Source organism: Lutra lutra, chromosome 3 (assembly GCF_902655055.1).
Source record: "Lutra lutra chromosome 3, mLutLut1.2, whole genome shotgun sequence".
NCBI classification, from domain to species: domain Eukaryota; kingdom Metazoa; phylum Chordata; class Mammalia; order Carnivora; family Mustelidae; genus Lutra; species Lutra lutra.
This window is the reverse complement of record NC_062280.1, coordinates 44,886,386-44,907,692: the sequence shown is the minus strand read 5'-3', so window position 1 is coordinate 44,907,692 and position 21,307 is coordinate 44,886,386. Positions and strand designations below refer to the sequence as shown.

At 50.3% G+C, this 21,307-nt stretch overlaps 1 protein-coding gene across 41 annotated transcripts in view; it reads right to left on the bottom strand.

The window, feature by feature from the left end:
* LRRFIP1 (LRR binding FLII interacting protein 1) overlaps positions 1 to 21,307 on the bottom strand; it is a 139,212-nt gene that overhangs the window by 21,489 nt on the left and 96,416 nt on the right. For 10 of the 41 annotated variants that reach the window (XM_047721506.1, XM_047721508.1, XM_047721474.1 and 7 more), the window contains 8 exons: positions 20,958 to 21,035; positions 19,646 to 19,690; positions 18,011 to 18,079; positions 13,397 to 13,474; positions 5,726 to 5,761; positions 5,198 to 5,323; positions 3,623 to 3,694; positions 1,730 to 1,900 (listed from right to left, as the gene is read on the bottom strand). In XM_047721506.1, coding sequence (XP_047577462.1) covers positions 1,730 to 1,900; positions 3,623 to 3,694; positions 5,198 to 5,323; positions 5,726 to 5,761; positions 13,397 to 13,474; positions 18,011 to 18,079; positions 19,646 to 19,690; positions 20,958 to 21,035 — 675 coding nt within the window. The remainder of the gene's footprint in view (positions 1 to 1,729; positions 1,901 to 3,622; positions 3,695 to 5,197; positions 5,324 to 5,725; positions 5,762 to 13,396; positions 13,475 to 18,010; positions 18,080 to 19,645; positions 19,691 to 20,957; positions 21,036 to 21,307) is intronic. The other 31 variants (XM_047721515.1, XM_047721511.1, XM_047721489.1 and 28 more) reach the window with 6 other exon arrangements.

Genomic DNA, 21,307 nt, shown 5'->3' with positions numbered 1-21,307 from the left:
TGTGTCCTGCGCTTTTCACCCTGGCCTCACCTGCTCACCCACTTTCTGAAGTCTGAGGGTGAACGGACCCCTCCTGGCTTCAATAAGGACCTGCCTATTGGGCTTTGCTTGGTCCCTGTTCTCCAGCTTGGGACAACATTCCAGGATCATCCAAATTCTCTGGAATTAGATTTGAGGGTTCTCGGTCTGTTTCCTGATGCCTGGCTGATGACATCCCAGGAATATTTAGGAAGCATTAGCATATGCTGCCCACAAGTGGGGTCCACAGTGTGCGCTCTGCTCCTATAATCCTATAATCTGTCATCATCAGGTCTCATGGGAAGCTTCTCCTTTGTTTCAGAGTTTGGCTCTCAGGAACTTCATCAACAAAATTCTTCTTGAGCTTCTAAATTCTATAGCAGTCAAAGAAGGAGACCTTTGAGTTGTTAATGGCACTTTGGTTTTTAACCCTTGGGATCTGGGGGATAAAGCCAGTTTAAAAAAAAAAAAAAGTAGTGACACAAATTAAATTTTCCGTTTATCTCAACAACTCTGAAAAATTGGACAATATTCTAGGGTTTGATAGACCAACTAACTCTTTAAACTATGAAAAACAAGTATTTCTTGCTTTATATCCTACAGAGAACATCTTCCATTTCTATTTTTTTGGAACAGTTTCAGGAGAATAGGAATTAGTTCTTCTTTAAATGTTTGGTAGAATTCCCCCGGGAAGCCATCTGGCCCTGGGCTTTTGTTTGTTTGGAGATTTTTGATGACTGTTTCAATCTCCTTACTGGTTATGGGTCTGTTCAGGCTTTCTATTTCTTCCTGGTTCAGTTGCCTACAGAGAACATCTAATTAGTCTTCTGTCATTGATTTCAATGCAGGCTGACTTCTCACTGCTATCATAAATTAATTTAGCTTAATGAAGATATGTAACTTTTAAATGGAATAAAATAAATGAATATATTTGCAACTGGCTATTTCTTGGTGGTGTTAAGAGATAACAAATAAAAATCCAGAAACGTATATTTATTAACAAGAACATCTTTTTTTTTTTAAGATCTTATTATTAGTCATCTCTACACCCAACGTGGGGCTCAAATGTATGACTCCAAGGTCAAAAGCTGTAGACTCTTCTGAGCCAGCCACCCCAACAGGAGAATCCTGGAGCACCCAGTTATGTCTATCCAAACATGTGGGTTCTCTACAGGCTTGTTTTTTCCTGGTCATGACTTTATCTTATGTGCAAAACACGCGATGTTTTCCCTATAAAATTGTCTCTAGTTACAGAGTGAAATTGTGCATATTAATATTTCAAAGCCCTTAGTAAAGAGCATGGCATTCTTATTCACAGATGTTTGGGCTCCTGGACAAGTGGAGAACCGTCATTTTAAAAAAATGACGACATCTACACACATACACACCCCCCAGATGCACTGTATACCACACACACACACACAAACACACACACACACACACACCCATACATACACACACACCCCAGACACACCACATAACACACATACCCACACCCACACACACGCCCCTTAGACACACTATATACCATATACATACATATACATACACACCCCTCTAGACATGCCATATATTGCACACACACATGCACACACGTCAGATGCACTGTATACCACATACACACACCCTTACCCCCCAAATGCGCCATATACCACACACACACACACACACACACACACACTCCACTGTCCTCTTTCACACTGACGCTTACTTTGTTTTTCTCATCATACTGCCGTCTGGACTCAGCCAGCTGCTCTTCAAGCTCTAGCAACATGTCCTTTAGGGTATCAACCTGGTACAGGAAGTTTGTCTTTTCATTGTCCAGCTGAGCGTTGGAAACCATAGCCTTCTTATACTTCTCTTCCACTTCTGCTAGTGAGTCCTGCAGAAACCATGTCGTGTTTTTGAAATTGTGTAAGAGAACAAAAACAAAGATTAGTTCAGCGGTCCTCGAAAAGGAAAAAAAAACAAACCCCCAAACCCAAGAAAACCCTGCCCTCGTTTTAGACTTTATTTCTTAGGGCAAATGGATCCGGATAAGAAACACATGACAATTTCAAATGCACAGACATTCCCCCCTTTCAATGCAGTCAAATTGGTTATTAACCACTCAAGAGTATTAGTCATTAACTCAGAAAATTAGTTCTTAGTTGTGACTGGAGGAGGATGGCTTCCACGGCCATCAGTGCAAGGGAGACACATGACAGGGAGGCTCTGGGCCTAACCCTGGGACCTGAATCCGTGACTCAGGGGCGCCCGTCAAAACGGCTTGGGCCGTTCTGGTTTCTGAAGTTGTCCCTCAGGAAATGTGACCAGGATGCCGGAAAGAGCCAGTGGGTGTCGGGTGAGAAAACACCTGTCCCCAGCTGCCGTCTGCCCTGGCTGGGCTTGGGAACCGGGAAAGGATTACATGGAATTTTGTTTCCACCTACGGAGGACTCAACAAGCTATACATGTCTCACTGGGTCAGTCCTGGAAGGATGCAGGGCATTCCTCTGAAAGGACAGCCATAGTGAGAGAGACCTACAGAGGAAACACAGCTCTCCCGCAGCTCACACCCTCATCGGCCAGGCAACGGGGGAGTGTGTCTGTCCCTAAGCACAGATCCTGGGAAGGTGACCCCAGGACAGGGAGGGTGAATCCCTAGGGTGGGTGAACTACCCAAAGCGAAAGAGAGATGGGCACTGCGTGGTCAGGCCCCTGAGGAGGCCTCATGGAGCCCCGGGCTGTGCTCGCCTATGCTCGTGAACCAGGGCGGCGGTTTCCAGTGGGACCCCCTTCTCACCGCGCATTCAGAGTCAACTGTAACGTCCCCCTCTCTTCAAGGAGAGGTGACAAGCATGCCAGGGATTGATTCATTTTAAAACCAGTGTAGCCTCTGGTTGGTGTACCTGTGATAGAAAAGTCAGACTATTCTGGGGGGTCCTTTCTGGGGGTGCTGAAGAGGAAGTCATAGGCTTACCATCTAGCGCGAGATCTACAGAGAACACAGTCTTCAACGACCCACCTCACCACCAAGGAATACGGCCACAACATTTCCTGGCTGGCACGAGGCCATGATAACACATTCTTACTGTCGTGCGTTCTTGCTCAAATAAATCCAGGAGGGTACATGCTGGAACGCTGCTTCAGCTAGCGAAACTCTACAACATGCAAGCAAGTACTCTGGGTGTCTCAGAAACATGGCAATAAGGACTGGCTTCCTGGTGGCTGTCCAGCCCTTAGAGATGAAAATTAAGTGAAACATCGTTTGTAGGGAACTAGGGGGGACAAGAAAGAAAACCCCGAAAGTCTTGCACAGTACACTCCTGTGGGAAGTGAGAAGAAGCCGGGTGTGGGCCGGGGAAGGAAGGTGAGTCCAAAACATGCATCAGGAAGTGTGTTAGTAAGTCATCCTCCTAAGGGCCACCGGGCTCAGGGCTCTGTTTAAAAGCTGCGTCCAGGAGGCTGCTCAGGCCATGAGGCCCCACCTGTGCCCCTGCCCCCTGGAGTTCTGCAGCCTGGAGGCTCCTGAGGGAGAGCATGCTGTCTGCGTGCCTTCTTCAGGGTTTTCTGAAGTTAAGCTGGGTTAACGCCATCAGCCCACACTTGTGTAAACTAGTACCTTCATCTCTTTCAAGCCCTGCATGTATTTGCTTTCTACGTCCTGAATCTGGTCCTTTAACTCATTCAGTTCCTAGGAATTGGCAAAAGAGGCAAATGATATTGGGGGGAGAAAAGTGATCATGACTGCAAAAAAAGAGAAGCCATCCTCTAAATCTTTTTTGCTTTTGGGTCGTTGCCCTCATCTGGGGAGTCTGGGCAGTGATTTTCTTTTTTCTTTTTTTTTCAAGTGTTGAAGGAAAATGAAATGAATCTCAAAATTACAAAAGCTTAAAATTGAGGCCTATCTCATATGATATTTCCATAAAATTTTACAAAATGTAGGTCTGTGTCCTTGCATTTTTGCACAATTTTATAAAATAGGCAAAAGAGGTTCCCCCAAATGGAATGGGTTCTTTTATTTCTATTTCATAGCTCGCTCAGGCTCTCTGGGTTGCTGCCTGGTGCTAGACAGAGTGAAATACTGAAGAGTGTATAGAGCTACTACGTATACAGAGCTCCGCAACTCGGATCCACACGCCCGGGGCCCGGAATCTGGTCTGAGCTACACTCTCAGCACGTGCTCGCCGAGCAGATGGACAGTGCTCTCCAGGCCAGGAGCAGAGACGAATCAGGGCTGCTCGCAGCCAACTGCTCTTGGACGTAGCAAAGAGCTACACTGGAGGCCCAGGGAGGGCGCGTGGATGTTTTAGGAAGAGCGGCCCACAAAAACTGTTCTTACAAAGCACAAGACTTTGAAGACACTTCCAGGGAGACCGGACCCTGTCCTGGCTGCTGCTGCGTCCCTTCTCTGACCTCCGTGGCAGGTGGCCATCTGGCTTTCAGATACCATGGGCACCTTTGCACCGGTTTTAATTATTAGAAAGTTCTTCCATCAACAAAGCCAATTCTAGTCCTTGACGCTTCCCCCTTGGGCCTTGGTTCTTCGCTCCAGGGGACCTAAGTTCTGGTTGCCTGAGGTCCCTAGGACTGTCTTTGTCTCTTAGACACTCAGAATGGCCCCCCACCCCATCGAGTGGTGAGTTTGGAGCACAGAAGGGTGCTTACATTCCAGTAGTGGGAGGAAAAAAAAAAATCACTGGAACACAACAATGATCTATTCAAGGCAGATTATGCATACCACGGATGGAAAGGAAGAGCATATTCTAGGCAGGGGAGGGGACACTCAAAGGGCAAGGTGGTGTTTTCGGGAGCAGTAAGTAATCTGGTGTCCAAAAAAAATGGAGACCATTCCAAAAAAAATGGAAGCCACCTGTCTGTGCGTGCCTGGTGTACGGAAGCTGGCTGAGCACAGCAGGGCCGCGGGACGAGGGCCTCAGCAAGGTGTGCTAGATAGCCTGGGGAGCGCAGAGGGCATGGGTCTGCCCAGCCGGGTTGGGGGGAGTGTGGGGCGCGGGTGGGGTGGCTTCCCGTGGGAGACGCCATCTGAGCTGGTGTTTGTGGGACTAGAACAAGTGTTTATGGGATGTAAGGAAGACTGGTCCCAGAAGAAAGATCCAGAACCTTACAGATTTGTGCTCGAAGGCTAATTTTCCTCAGAGGCTCCTCTAGGTCACAGGCAGGTTGGCAGCCTTACCTTGATTTCCCTAATGGAGGCCTCGGTGTCCACAGAGATGGAGGTGTCCCCACTTCCCCTCCGAGAGGAGGTCCCGCCGAGGGAGGCCAGGGTGGCTGCAGACAGGCCGGGCAGGCCACGTGAGCCCTGGGACACCACAAGAACCAAATGTGATTTCAGACAAAACCAGAGTTCCCCGAAAGTGTACTGCGATGTTGTCAGATTCCCTAGGGGCTCATGGAAAGCAATCAAGAGAGGGTCCCTTTGAGGGGCCTCATGGATGCCTGAGAATCAGTCAGGGTCCACCTCATGCCCATGCCTGGGCCCATAGGGAACCTCTGCTCTTTGCAGGGTGTCACACCCATACTGGAAGTGACTCTGGGGTGACCCCCTGAAGGACATGGTGTGGCACACATGTCCTGTTTCCTCACGGGCCAGTCTCTTCATTCAAGATTAACCAATGCATTCTCTTGTCAGTTTCATCCATGCACGTGGGGGCCCTCATGGTTTATCAACAGCACAATGTCAAGGCTTCCAGAAATTCCTTACCTTCTCGGTGAACTCTTTTTCTGGTTTCTCTTCAACCTGTGGAGGAAAATGGACAAATACGAAATACTTAAGCACATTAATTGGATAATATGGGTTTAGAGGGTAAGACGGTCACATGACATTAGCTTCCTTTGTGATTTAAAAACTGCTTTGCCAATGAAACCTGTGGATCTACTCGAGCCAGGCTGTTCCAGGCACAGTGGGGGCTCACGGACAGCTCATAGGGCCCAGTGTGAACTTTACTGGGTGGTTTTTCCATGTTGAGACTTCTACAGGAACGCGACGTCTGAACGGCATGCACACACTGACCACAGGAAGCTCCTCATCAGGGACTTGTGAATGAACCCCATCTGCACAGGGCTCCTGCAGAGCTTCCCACAGTGCTGTGTGTTGGTACCCATGCGGGGGACGAGGACAAGCTTCCAGCCTGCTTCCTGCCATCCCCCACCCCCCCATCACTATGGTCACAGTAGAGAGTGGGACCCGGCCTCTCCCTGCCCAGGTCTGGAAAGCAGGAGGAAGCAGTGGAGCCATTACAATTCTTCCTCCTTCTCATGAATAATGGAGCCAAAGTGAAGATTCTGGTTGAACCACCTTGGGACTGATGCCCAGATGCGGGGAGCTGGCGGCGGGGCCAGGGGGGTGGCGGCACAGGAAAACCTGCCAGGTGAAAAGGGAGAACCCAGAATCTGGCTATTCGAGAGGCTGTCTGTCCCTTCTTCGGGCAGGACTCTCAGGGGGACCCAGGGCAGCCCACGGAGCCCTGGCATCGCCCCCAAGGGAGGCCATGCGTCTTGGAGGAGCCTGCGGGTCAATGGGCTGTGACTGGCACTGGGGCTTCACTTTCTTTGCTGAGCATCCTACAAAGGCCAACTTCTTCTTTTTTCTGCACATTGAGGGCTCCTTTCCATAAGCCCATCGGGAAGGTCACAGAGGGCGAGGAAACCTATGCCTACTGTCTCCAAACCTCTGGGGGAAGCTGACAGCTATTCAGGCCTTTCCTAGCATGTCTCTGATTGCCCTTCCTGTAGCTCAGGTGTTCTTAACTCTGACCTCCAGGGAGCCGAATACAGACCACAGCTCTGCCTCAGTAGACCCAGTGGGCAGCCACAGGTGCTACTGCTGCTGCCCTCGCACATTCAACCACAGACATTCCAGACTCAGGTCGAGGAACCCCAATGGAGCTGGGTCGGAGGCTCATGGACACGCAAAGAGCCCATAAGGAAGCTAGGCTCAGGAGAGCATGAGGGTGTAGGGACGAAGCACTGGTCGGGACACCGGACAGGCAGTGATCTTCTGTGAAGACTGACACTCCCTATCTGGTGCCCACCCTGGGCCCACATGGGCTGGATGCTCAAGGCCTCACCACCCCCACCACATCCCCCACAAGGCTCACTAACAGCTACCTTCTCTCCTCCAAACCTGTCACACATTCACCTTTCTCTTCCAGGGCAGGACATCTGAAGCAAATAGGAAAATAAGATGGCAAAGTGTAAGACCGAGTCAGCCCACCAGGAGGCTCAAATGGAATCCCAAAGAATACTCGATTAATCCAAAAGAAGGTAATTTCCAAAACCAGCTCCGAGCTTAGCCAAGCTCAAGTGTCTCCTGCTCATAAGATCCAAGTTCAGCCCTGGGGTCTCATTCCCGAAGCCACCCCATGTGGTCTCCCCAACTTGGGTCTTCAGCAAGAACTCCCTATTTTCATTTTATTGGTCTTCTTACTGTCCTCTGAGTAGGAGAGGAAACGAGAGCGAAGTGGGATGGATCCGAGGGCAGACTGGCCTCCCTCCCTGTCTGTTAAATAAGCCCTTCATGAGGGGGCTTCGGACGCTAGTCCTGCCCTGCCCAGAGGACTCTCCTTGCCACTCGGCCACACTGGTTGTCCTTGGAGAGCCCGTGCCAGCCTGTGCGTCTCACAAGAGCTTCCCAGGCAATCTCAGCCCATGTGTCCTTCTCCACTCCTTGATGTGGGCTGGTGGCAGCCCATTAAAGACAGCTGGCTCTCCAACTGTGTGCCATGCCTCCTGCCATTTGTTGGCCTATGTGTTTTGTGGGTGTGAAAACCACACCCCAAATTATCCTTCTTTCCAGATGTGTGTGCCACATCAGCCTGAGCAGATGCTCTGTGGGAGCTGAGGTTCTAGCTCCCTGCCCCTGGCAGACCCCCAAAGAGCCCCAGACTAGTATTCTCATTGTGATGCTGTCAGCATTTCAAGTGTGGTTCTTCTCTCCACTCGGGAAGAAAAATATTCCTGAAAACTTCAAATCACTGAGGAAAAGCTGACTAGATAGCAACAGGTCTGCAGGAGAATCAGTGTATTAAGTCTCCTGGGCCCGAGTCCCTCACTCCCTAGAATCAGTATGTCTGTGGAACACGTACTCATGAGATGGAAGGAAGGAAGGTAATTTAACTACTGGTCGAACATGAAGAGCCAGCGCCAGACTCTCAAGTCGCCGCTGAGAAGCTGGCTGCTTTTTGCCTCTACAGGTTACATAGAATCTTTTCCAAATGCTTGTCAGCGGCAGATAAATATTCTGTATATAAATGAAAGTCCAGAGATCCACCTACGGAGATAGCTGTACCCGTACAAGAAGGACTCCACGTTTTTTAGTTTTTCTTGAGATAAAGATGAGGAAGAATACAGATCAGACCAAAAAACACTGGTTCTGGGGGGGGGGGGTGTCCTTTAACACCTGCTGTGCTCTGCACTGTTTCCCTTGATACCATCAACATAAATATTACTTTTGTAATTTGCAAAACATCAAATAAGGAAGAAAAAAACCCCTAAAACCATAGCTAGCTCTTTAGTTTTCAAAAAACGTTTAAAAATAGTTTTTAAAAAATCCTTTGCTCAGAAATACATAATGAACTCAGGATGGGAACGTCTCAAGTGTGTTTTTAAGTAGAGACCTGTTGGGGGGGTGCAGATGAAACTCTCGAGTGTTATAGCCACTCTCTGCCTAACTGTTGTTTCCAATCTCTTGTGCATACATTAGGGTAAGTGTCTTTAGTCCGTTTCTGAATGACAGAGGATACGTGTGCTCGTTTCTGAAATCAGAAGGACAGGATGAGGGGTCCCATGAAGGCACCCCTGCAGCAAGGAGCTGTTGCAGTCCCCAGAGCTGCCACTAGATGGCAGCCTGTATGGCACGAAGGAGGCTGGCAGGGAGCTGTCCCCACTTCATAAAGCATGCCTCACTTTCCCCTAAGCAAAGGGACAGATAAGGAACTGAGGGGATGTGTTTAATTTTGACATAAAGCACAGCACTTTAACCTCTGAAAATAATACAGAAAGACACAGAATTGAAAAACATTCTGAATCCTGTCCTAGTCGCGGCATGACACAATGTGGGCGGGGGGCACCACAGGGCAGAGCGAGACCTGGGGGAAGCTGTCATGGGCACTTGCTGCGAGCCATTGAGACCCATACCTGCATGGGGCCAGGGCCGAGCCACAGGACCTCCGTGAACACCGGTGTCCGAGTCCAGCGCCCACATCCCGCAGGCCTTCACTTTGTCATTCCCCTGAACCAGCAATTCTAAACCTTCTAGGTGTGCATGAAAACAAGTGTGTCCCAGCATTTTACAATCACAACTGAATGTACACAAAGACAGGTTTTTAAATCAACTAGAAATAGTCACTTTAAAAACATTTCTGTTGAATTTTAAATTATGGCCACTCTTCCTCTCAAAAAAAAAAAAAAATTCTCTCAAGTGATCCAAGTAGCAATTAAGTACTTCATGAATCCCAGCCTTTCCACGTCATGTCTACACAGGCATACTGCCTGGGCTCCCTTCAACACCACGTCTGCTGAGGCCCACAGTTCCCGGCCTACCCACCTGCCTAGAGACATGACACAACACATGAGCATGGCCGGACTCCGGCAGAGGAACTCCTCCTCACAGTGTCCTCAGCTCCCACCGCACAACCTCAGAACCCAGACGCAAGATGGGACCAGAGAAGCTGTGTCCACGCACAGTCCCTCTCAACAGCAAACTGACAATAGTGACCACTCCTCAGAAAACAGAAAACAGGGCACCTGGGTGGCTCAGTGGGTTAAGCCTCTGCCTTCAGCTCAGGTCATGATCTCAGAGTCCTAGGATCGAGCCCCGCTTCGGGCTCTCTGCTCAGCAGGGAGCCTGCTTCCCTCCCTCTCTGTGCCTGCCTCTCTGCCTACTTGTGATCTCTCTCTATGTGTCAAATAAATAAATAAAATCTTAAAAAAAAAAAAAAAAGAAAACAGAAAACATTTTAAGGGCAATTTTACTTCACGTAGTCAAGTAATTAAGTCTTCCATTGGTGTGGAAATTTTGTTTTTTTATCCAATAACACTGACGTTCTCCTGAATGACTTATCCTTGGACACCTGGATTCATAACACATGACCTGTGCTTCCACCTGCTGCCCCTGCCTCTCCACACAACATTAAACACGGGTCACTGCAGTCTCTTGTATTTCTGGCTAAAACGGCTGGAACTTCCAGTTGTCACTCATAGTTGCTCTAAACACACACAGGAACACAGATCTGGGCTTGGCTTGGGACATTTCCGATGGATGTGTTGGCGTCCCCAGACGAGGCCCTCTGCGTGGGTGTGCTCGGGCCAGGACCACCAAACCTCCCAATCCCAGCTCTCAGAGCTTCCTGCATCTCTCCCTGGGAGTTCATATCGTATGTGTGCCCGTGTGCTGCCTGCCTGTCTCCTCTGGTCTATGCATCCCTGAGGGCTGGAACAGGTCTGCCTGCTCACCATTGCAATGCCATGCCTAGAACACCTAGAGCCTAGGTGCTCAGTAAACACTGGCTCAAAGAACCGCAGCTTCCCTCAAGGGGAAGGCCCCAGACTTGTTGGAGAAGAACTTACGGGTTATCTACAGAATGGGAACGACATGACTGAGGTTCTGAGGTGGGCCAGGCATCTGCTGAGAGGGCCAAGGGCTGGGGGACGTCTCTGGATGCTGAGGCACCTTTATTTTCTTCAAGTGGGCCGAGCTACCCCTTCCTCCATTCTGGTTACTTTTGCTCTTTAACAGTGCTCCGCCACCACACCCGGGGCACCTGCCTTTCCTCCACACCCAGCTGTCCCTTGCCCCAGTCCTACTCCCTTCTCAGAGAGGTTCCTGTCCCCTGCCTGCCCTCACACTCCCCTGGATCCACATTCCTGATGAATCACTGGGCCACGGACCACTCCCCGGGAACCACAGGAGCACTGGCAGGAGCCGTCGAGGCCCAGATGGGGCAGGAGGATGGCCCATCCCACACAGACTGCAAGATGCTGACCTTTGCTCGTGAAATTCGTGGACGGCTCAGCAGCCGGCTGACCTTTGTAAATGAGCAGTTGTCTCGGGGAAGAGAAACGATAGCTTACGGAAGCAGTTACATTTCCCGGGCTGTAAACACCGAGAATTAAATGAGAAAGAGCCTGAGGATCAGAAGGGCCCGCCAGCCCTGGAACCCCTTGCTTTTCCCCCTGGATGGTGCCTGGAGATGCTCCGAGGCTGGGGCTTGGAGTCTGGGCATAGCTGGGGCCGGGCCTCTCCCGGCTGGCCGGCGATGATCCCTGGGTCCCAGGGGCCTGAGCGTGTTTAACGCTGCTTCTCTGGTTACTGTCACCAACCGAACCTGTTGTACGTGGGTACATTTTTCACAGAGATTGAAAGCATAAGACACCAAACTTTGTGTCTGATCTCGACCGCTTCCGTCTATGTGACTAGATGAAGTCCTCTTGTTCTATGACTTCGTCCTGAGGCCTGAAGAGAGACCCAGAGCAGTCAAATCATCATGGCCTTCATGACTCCGTGCTTCCAGGGAGCCGGCCCCAGGGGGCTCGTGATCCTTCAAATGGAGGGCCACAGCCACCTTCTGTCAAGTGCAAATACTTCTATTACTTCCCCAAACATGAGTGAGCGTGAGAGAGCATCATGCCTAAGAAGACTGAGGCTCCGTTCAATTCCCCACAGGAAATGTTTCTCCCCAGTCGCTGCAAGGCTCCCCGTGGATCTGCGTATGCATCCTGTGCTACTCCAGGGAATGGAGGGCACCCCAAAAAGCAACTTGCCCGATTTAAAAACAGATGTTATGTGCTGTTGAATAGGATGACCTTCCTATTCCTGCTGGATGGGTCATCGGCGGAGCCATGAGCCCCCGGGCCGCATGCGGCATCTGCCACCACACCTTCCTTCATGCTCCCCAGCGTTCAGGCTGTGGCTGCCCTGGTCTCCTTGGGACCGGGCTCCAGGGGCTCCCCTGGCCGTGAGGGTGGGTGGCTGGGTGCGTGAAATGGGTAGGACGCAGGGACAGGTGCTCGTGTTGACAAAGCGGGGTATCTGCATTTCTATAAAGCACAAGGCTGTCCTGTTGTACAACAGGGTCCCGGGTCTGCATTCTGTTTCCTCACCCTCCACATATACATGGTGGCGAGGACCACTCCCCCTCATCGGATAAGGCCAGCGCAGGCCCAGGGATGAATGGCGCTGGCCTCAGCCTTGGAGTCAGGGACCCCAGAGCACAGGGCGGTGTGGCCACCCCACCCGGCGATTTGGGCTTGGCTGCCAGCGATCCCTTTACCCTTCCCCAGCAGCAGCCAGTGTCTGCATTTGCATGGAACATCAATGCTCGAAAAGACTATCTGATTTCAAAAACAAGCAGATCACCAGCAGCCAACAGGTGCATCTGTGCCCACAGGAGACCACGGTTCGGTGGCCTCTTCTCTCACCACAAGGATCACTCCCCTTATCCAGACCTCCACACATCTAACCACGGTGCCGTACCACCAAGCTGAGGGCCACAGAACACAAGCTTCTCTGTCACTGGGAAGTTGAGCAAGAGACCCGCTTTGCCTGCTTGGCTTTCCTGTAGTTGGGGTTTATCAAGGAAGGCGCCCTGGCCTTTAGTGTGGCAATCCTTAGCTGCGTGGGGCGGGCTCGCACACCACGGCCCCAGCTCCTGCCCCCAGACGCTGTGCCAGCCCACCCACTCACAGGCGTCCCCTGGGCAACTGGCCTGCGCGCCCTCATCATCAAAAGAAGGTATAGTAGCCTCGTACAAAAAGCATCAGATGAAGAGAAATCGTCTGAGATTGCAAAGACCCTGGGACAAATGCAGAACAAGGACATGGAAAGGCTGGGAACTAGGGGGTGAGAAACGGGAGGGCAGCTCTGTAGTCTCCCCGATCCCGAACAGTGGGAGAACTCATGGGACAGTGGGAGCAGTGGCCTTTCCAGGTGATACTTGATTTTAAAAAGCCACCTGGGTCCAGTAACAGATGACATTACAAAGTTATAGGTCTATCCTTCTGACTTTTAAGTCATTAAATAAATAAATAAATAAATAAACCCACACATCCACACACCTGGCTATATCTCCCCCCAGTGTACAAAGTGTCCCTCCTCCCAGGCAGCCCCAAGCCCTGTTAACCTCTTACGTGATCCTTTAGAAATTTAGCAACGCAATTCTGCTATCATGGAATAGTAGTATTAGAAATTTGGAAGCATTTTCCCCAGTTGCGTTTCTGCTCAGACCTGGAGTAAATCCCAGAAAAGCCCTCCTACTTTAGGCTGCACTAGGGCCCTTTGGAGGCAGAGGGTTCCTTCTGCAGGGCAGCGGAGTGAAGAGCAGAAGGGCAGGGGAAGGAAGGAGGAGAGAGGGTTTGGAGCAAGAGGCACACTCACCACTGGGCTGGCCCGTGCTGAGCTGGCTCTGGACGAGGCTCGGGAGCTGGAGTTGAGGTGGCCGCTGTGCTCCGAGGGCTGCCCACACAGCCGCAGCCGGAACGCAGACAGAAACAAAGGGACAGGGTCAGCAGAGCTACTGGAGTGTGAGCAAGGAGGTCAGCCGCGCGCCAGGCAGAAAGGACAGGGGCGAGTGCGAAGAGCAGGCTCCCCTTGCAAAGGAAGACTGTGTCGCTCACAGCTGCAAATACATGCCCACTAAGAACAGAAAAAAATTAGTCATAATATCAAAAGAACACAGGATTCTTGGTTAGTGAGAAGAAAGCCACGCAAAGCATCTGTTCAGCCCAGGAGGGGAGTGACGGCCGGTGCAGGCACAGATAGCCCCGGGGCTACGTGGAAACAACAGGGCGCGTGGCTTCCCAGCGGTGGGCAAGTGTGCTTCGTCTCCCTCTCCAATGGAAAACAAAGTTAAGATTTAGGGTTCCTCCAACATCAGGCACAGCTAGTTCAAAGCGCCAGGTGACCTGGCTGGGGTGCCTGAATGAAGGTTTTATCTGTCTCTCCACCTGCCTGAACATTCTCTCTTCCAGCAAAAGAAAACACCTCAACTCACGGATCTGGAAGTGACGCCCTCTTGACTTTGATTTGCATCCACCCTCCTTCTGGTCCGAGACAGATTTTCCTGTGCTTTTGTTTTAATCTTCCTTTTCTCCTGAGTGAGATGGGCGAGGAGGGGAGGTGGGATCCAATCCCACTGAGGGCCACAGGCACCCAGGGGATTGTGGTGTGGCCTGAGGGGGCACTTTCCAGAGCCCTGCGGGGCCCAAGAGCAGCACCTCCAATAGGACCCCGCTGCCCCCCAGGCTATGCACCCTGCCCAGCAGGGGCTGACTGTTCTCCCCCCCACCCCCCCACCCCAGGGCCCAGCAGGCATTCTCTCTACTGCAAATTACAGCAGGCACAGAACTACAGCTCGTGACTCTCAAGTATCACCTTTTAGTTTGCACATTTTTCCACCAGCACGTAATCCCCTGAGGGCAGGGTCTGTGTCTAACCCCTGCTAAATCCGCAGGGCCCAGACGAGGCCTGGCATACAGTGTGGGCTCGAGAAATACTTGCTGAGTGAACAATTTCAACTTCAGACTGTAAAGAGCCAGACCTACCCTACCTACTCATTATCCTTCTTCCTTTATCCAATTAAGATTGACACTGACATGCAACACATTGTCTCCCATGCACAGATAAGAGAGCAGTGCACACCCCATACGGGAGGGTCACTGCCACATCTGGCGTACACAAGAAATTTACCATGATGACCATTCTCACCTTTTGCTCTATTACGCAACATAAAAGGAAATACCTAAGGTCAGTACTTTAAGGCAGAATCTTGCCTTCGGGTTCATACACAAGAGCAAGGAAAACTGTCCTGCAGAAAACCTTACTGTGTCCTCTGTCATTCGCATTCTGGTTTACTATGCAGAGACGGGACAGGCTGCCATTAACAGGGCTGACCGCTGGCCCGGGTAATCCTAACTCCCCAGTCAAAAACCACTCCCCAATCAACTGACCTGATCATGCAGGAAAGAGTAAGTTCAGGGTCTCTATCACCCTGGTCCATGTGCCCCCTTTGAACAGCTTGTGTCTCAGAGCCTGCGTGACTGGTATGGGGCTACTGTAAGCTACAAAGATCCTTGTGGTGCCTGGGTGTGTTTAGTCGTTAAGCATCTGCCTTCAGCTTAGGTCCTGATCCCACAGTCCTGGGGTCAAGTCCCACATCAGATTCCCTGCTCAGCAGGGAGCCTGCTTCTCCCTCTCCCATTCCGCCTGCTTGTGTTCTCTCTCTGTCTCTCTCTGTCAAATAAATAAAATCTTAAAAAAAAATTCTAAAGATCCTGTCCAGGCTCTATCTCTTACTGGCCATGGGACCTTGGAAAGTTACTCAGCCTGTTACCTGGGATGTGGAATTGTAAGGACATTGGCCGCACAGAGGATCTGAGGGTTACATAGAGAAGGCGGGGGTCTTTCCTGCTTTACCCTCTCTGCTGTAAGCAACTTTTACGCTCCTGGATCTGATGGCACTGGTGCTGACAACTGCTCCCAGCTGTGTCACACACAGCTTAATAATGGTAAGGAAGATATAAAATAGAAAGGTTTCCAAGCAAAACAGTGATACTTACAAGAAAGCTAGTCATCTACTCTCTAATCGTTAAACTGTACTTAAGTCATTTAGTTGTGAACACATACTGTCGTTGGGGCTACCTTCTGGGGGAGGCTAACAGAAGCTGGACGCTCTGGAGATGGGGAAGAATCTTCCAGAGTGGGATCAGGACCATCCCATGCAGACTTGGAGTCAGCCTGGACTCAGGTCGAAGCAGAGGGTCCTCCTCTCTAGCTCTGTCCTGGGCTAAAGGACAGGATGGGACACCCACGCTGCACCCTCCTCACCACAGGGATGCCTATCAGCCAGCAGTCACAGCTGTGGCTGGACCAGAGCCTGAGGAAGCTCTCTCCACAGCCACATTCCCGGATATAGGAAACTGCCATCCACTGGGAGGGCAATGTTGGGGCTTGGGGAGATGCCAAGGATGGGGCTCAGCGAACGCCCCTCCCAACCAGCCTGCCAATATGCTGCCAAAGGTCTCTTCTGAGGGATTTTAGCCTGGTTTCTACTTGTCCAATTTAATTCAGCAAATGCATACTGAGCTCTTTCTGCATGGGAGGGCAGTGCTAAGTGCAGAAAAAAACGTATTTTTACTCTCTTTGACTTCTTCTGCCTGGCTTGATGCCAGAGACATGCGGCCACACTTTAGACATTTGTGCTGTTGGGACAAGGAGACATTTGACTTTCTTAACTTCCCGAACATCACCACTCCCAGGTGGTTCCTACAGGAGGCAGGAGGCACAGAATTAAGAGTGCTCAGCGATGCTGGATAAGAATCGGGGGCTCTCAAAGTCCACCTGCAGGGTCGAAGGAGAACTGAAGGGGAATGTACACCCCACCTGCTCGGGGGCTCGACTTTGGTCATCGAAAAAGTACCCGGTGCTTGAGGAAAGTTTCATTCTCTTGAAAAATTACCATGTGTGTATGTGTGGTTTTTTTTTTTTTTTTTTCTGATAAAAGAAAATCCTTTAGCTGCATTTTACCCGTCACATGTCGGCCAGAGCTATTTTCTCCAGTAGGCATGATTTGTGAGCTTCTTAACGGCCTACAAAAATGTTTAAGAACTGAGAAAAAGATTTACTATAGTGGGCTCTGGCACATTTCAAATGGTATGCAATATAAAATTAATACATGTCTAATTAGACGTCAACAGAAACTAATGCTACGTCCATTAATATTTATAAAGATTACATTCTAAAGAAAACTTTAGGTGTGACAGCTTCGTACAAATTCCTGAATATTTATGAACTACAATAAGCCAGAAATTGGATTATTTAACCAATTAAGTAGCCAGTTAGTATCAAAAGCAACATTGTAAAGGCACTTTCAAGTAGTTCTTTGTAAACCGTGATGTTTCCTGTGGGGACCCGGGGGTGCGTCTGGATAGGAACTATAAAGAGCCCTGCCGAGGAGCAGCCCCAGCTGAGGAGCAACCCCTGTAGACGACCAGCCCCTGCTGAGGAGCAACTCCTGTGGAGGAGCAGCCCTTGAGGAGCAGCCCCTGCTGAGGAGCAGCCCTGGCAGAGGAACAGTCCCTGCCGAGGATCAGCCCCTGTGGAGAAGTAGCCCCTGCCAAGGAGCAATCCCTGCAGGGGAGCAACCCCTGAGGAAGAACGGCCCCTGAGAAGCAGCAGCTCCTGCAGAGGAGCAGCCCAAGGAGAAGCCCTTTGGAGGAGCAACCCATAGGAGGAGCAGGCCCTGCGAAGGAGCAACCCCTGAGGAGGAGCCCCTGCGAAGAGGAGCCCCTGAGGAAGAGCAGCCCGAGGAGGAGCCCCTGTGGAGGAGCCCCTGTGTGCAGAAGCATCCACACTGGGTTGATGTTCAGTTTCGCCTGCCCCTCAGGATGGGACCAAATGAGCCTCCTTTCTTTCATGGAATGACTCTATTTTTCTATTTTTGCTTCCCTCTTTCATTCACTCCTTTCTTCACTCAACAAGTATTTCTTGAACAACTGACTACCACACCTTTATTGTGAGCGCTGAGTCTTGTCATTTCAAATCCTGGGAGGAGGTGGAAAGACAGCAAAGTAAAAGGGAATTATGTACAGGTCCTGAGTCTTTAAATTTGTTCCTCTTCCTCGATTATCCAGAGGTGACAATAATTTGTGGCCTGTGGAACTCCCCTCTCCTTCCTGTTGTTATTTCAAGAGCACCTCATCCCATGTTAGTACTGTTAGCGTGTTGCAGGAAAGAGCCCAGGAACCTCAACTAAGGTCCATCTTCTCCCTTGAACTCAAGGTAAATTGATGTGTGAGGACATTAACCTGCCAGCCAAAGCCTTCACAATTCACAGACCCGTGACCCTTATGACAACAGAAAATTGAGATGAGACAGTGTTCCCTCCCTAGAACCCCCATTAGTTCTCTCCAGTGGCTGGACCAGTGTCCAGTGAGCCACTTGGGACCATGCAGCACACAGGAGGAAATTCAGGAACCACAGAAAATGCCTTACAGCATAGGAACCACAGGCACTGCCCCGCCGAGTCCCGCCGAGGAGACTGCTCTCATCGAACACGGACGCCTGTGACAGAAAACAGACAGGCTGGTCAAGGGCCCTTCCCCCTCCTCAGGACCAACAAGCCAGGAAAAGGTAAGGGGAGGAAGATTGACCCTTAAGGAGAACAGTCCCAAACAAATCACGGTGGGAGACATGCAGGGAAGGCTTTCAACCACCTTCACAGGCAAAGAGCTGAGCAGAACAGGGTCAGGCAACATCTAAGAGAGAAACGAGGTTTCTGTCAACCGGCGTGCAGTGTGCTCTCCGGCAGGTCCTTGAAACATATTACTCTGAAAATCATCCCTTGCTAAGCAAGAACTTGGTAAACCAGACTCAAAGGGAGCAGATAATTAAAATATACTGAATTCTGTCATGGCGTCCTCATACTTGATATTTAGAAGATGACATTAATAAAAAGTGACTCTGGAACAAAACACCATGTTCATCATAGTCCAGTATCTCACAATTTTTTAAAAAGTGCTGATTATAAAACAATATTTGATTAACTTGAAAATCCTATATAACAAAGCCCTGAGGGTAAACGGGAGTTTACAACACCGAGAATGGCCATCTCAAACTTCACCCAGCTTAAAGGGACCTCAGCTCTCCCTATGTCCTTTTAGAACACAGCTGGTCTGTTCAGCCAGTTACATACTATTTCTTACGTGTGAAATCTGATAGAAATTCAGAAACTTTTTAGCAATACAGCATAACCACTTTGTTTAGTGTAAGCTTCCTGCAAGGCATGAGTACCTTGTATTTAAAACTGGAAATTTCCGAAGTGATACAGCACGTTACATTAACATCTGTTAAAGTTACCAAAGCAATAAAAAGCCATCTTTCTTTCTGCAAGCATCTTAAGTAAAAGATGTCGCTGCTCCATTCCTAGCTAACAGTCCTATGGCAGCACATGTCTTCTTGGAGCCTGAAGTGGTATGACAGCTATTGTCAGCTGCAGGGAGAGAGAAAAAACCCAGATCTGTCCAAAGAGCCTGATGGACACCATGGCATGTGTGAGCGCCACATAAAGGGGTATTTCTCAAGCAGCTGGGCTGTGGACTCGTACATCCGTGCTCCCAGAGCAGGTGTGTGATGGAGCAGAGTGCGCATGTGCAGCAAGGCCGGGGGGGGGGGGCAGGTCAGGGGACACTGGTGGGGGCTGGGGTGGTGGTGCAGAATTGGGGGGGGCAGATCAGGGACTGTGACGGGGTGATGGGGGATGAGGGTAGGGGGAATGGGGGATTGGGAGGGGGTGAGCAATGGGGGGATGGGGTGGTGGCAGGTCAGGGGACGGGGTGTGGGAGGAGATGGAGGGATGGGGCAGGGCAGGTCAGGGAATGGGGATAGGGGCAGAGGGATAGGGATGAAGGCAAAGGGATGGGAGCTGGGGGATGGGCCAAGAGCAGGTCAGGGAGCTGTGGTGGGGGAGACAGGAACAGGGGGATGGGGTATGAAGGGGAATGGGGGATGGGAGGGATGGGATGGGGTGGGGGATGGGAGGATGGGGAATAGGTAGGGGCATGTCAGCAGACAGGGGTGGGGTAGGGTGGGGGGAGGGGCAGGGGGAAGGGGGGCAGCTAGCACACGCACCCGGTAACTCCCAGCAGGCCGGGCAGCACTGTACAGATAGGAGGGCTGGAGGACGAGAGCAAATGGCAGGTTTTAAAAGCCTTGAGAAAACAATGACGAATAATAGCAACAAGAAAATCACGATGCTTTCAGTGATCATGACAGCCAAATTATCGCACGACAGTTAGAAGGAAAAAGAAGTCGATGTACAGCCTGTGTTCTCAGTTAATCGACAGATGCAAATCCAACTTTAAAACAGTCATGGTTCCCAGGATCTCTGAAATGGGACTATTTTCTAGTCACTTCTTTTCAGGCATTCCTGGAGGAAAGGGTCAGGGAGTGAGACAATGGTGACAGGGTGCAAACACCACAGGCAGCCAACAAACCCACAACTCAAAATCCTGGGTTAGTAATGCACTCAGGGGTGTTAATACGGAAATATCCACTCAGAAGGAGGGCAATTTTATTTCCATCAAATGATCCCAGTCACGGTCATGAGGATCCAAAAGGAGCCGTCAGACTGTGCCAGCTGGCCAGGGCTGGCAGCTCCCTGGATCAGGGGATCCACACCCAGGTGGAGTAGTGCCTGGGCAGGCAGGAGCCGGAGTGAAGGGCAGCTCCTGGGGCAGCCGGGTCCCAGGTCCAGAGTAGGATCATGACTCATTTTCAGGCAGAGGGCATGGAAGCCCGAAGCCAGGGGCCCCCAAGCCAGTCAGGGAACGTGCATGACCAGGGGCAAATCACTCAGCAACGCAGGGGGACGACAGTTCAACCTCCACCATGTGATCTGTCCCGGACTCTGACACAGAGATCCTTGTGCACAAACAGACTCCTACAGGCACACCAGGCTTGTAAAAACAGGAAATGGAGGGGAAACTGAGCCAAAGAACTACACCATTATCCCACTTCTCAAAGATGGGGGAGTCAGATTAAGCACAAAAGGCTTCCAAATTGCTTCCTGGACACATTTACAAGAGAAAAATATTTTTAAAGAAACAAATGAAACCCCAAATGGGGAACAATTGCTGGAAAAGGAGGAGAGACCCAAGAGACCAATTCTTTGAACCTGAACTTTTGGAAATATACGTTTAACAGAGCCTCCTTTTTCCTCAATTCCCTTTTTTCTATATAAGGTCCTAGATTATTCTGATAATGTTTTAAAACATTGAGAAAGATCTTAGCAAGTTAGTCTAGCCAAATAAAATGTCTGCTGAACTCTGGGGTCGACTTCAGATAGAAGAGGTTGAAGTGTCCTCGTATATATGATGGGAAAGTGAAGGGATCTGCGCAGAAGGGAAGAGGGAGGAAGAGGGTGACAAGGAGGAGAACAGACCCGGTTTCCACTCTGGGTAGACAGGGGTTTGGGAGCCAGGCCAGCACTGGGAAGCCCGAGGTCGGAGCAGGAGAATCCCTGTAATCAGAGAAAATGGGCAGGAGGGGGAGAAGGACTCACAGCTTCATTTCACCGCAAAGGTCCAATGGTATCATAAATTCACACAGAACCACTTTTTTACAACAAAATCAGCAGAGGGCATGCACTTAATTGGAGGAGGGAGAAAGCAGGACGGTCAGAAGGTAATATAGTCTAGTTAATCGACAAAACTGTGCCGTGGGACCAAATCAGGCGTTCTGAGTTGACATATAGGCAAAATTAGATTTCACTGATTTTAACTGATAGCGAGA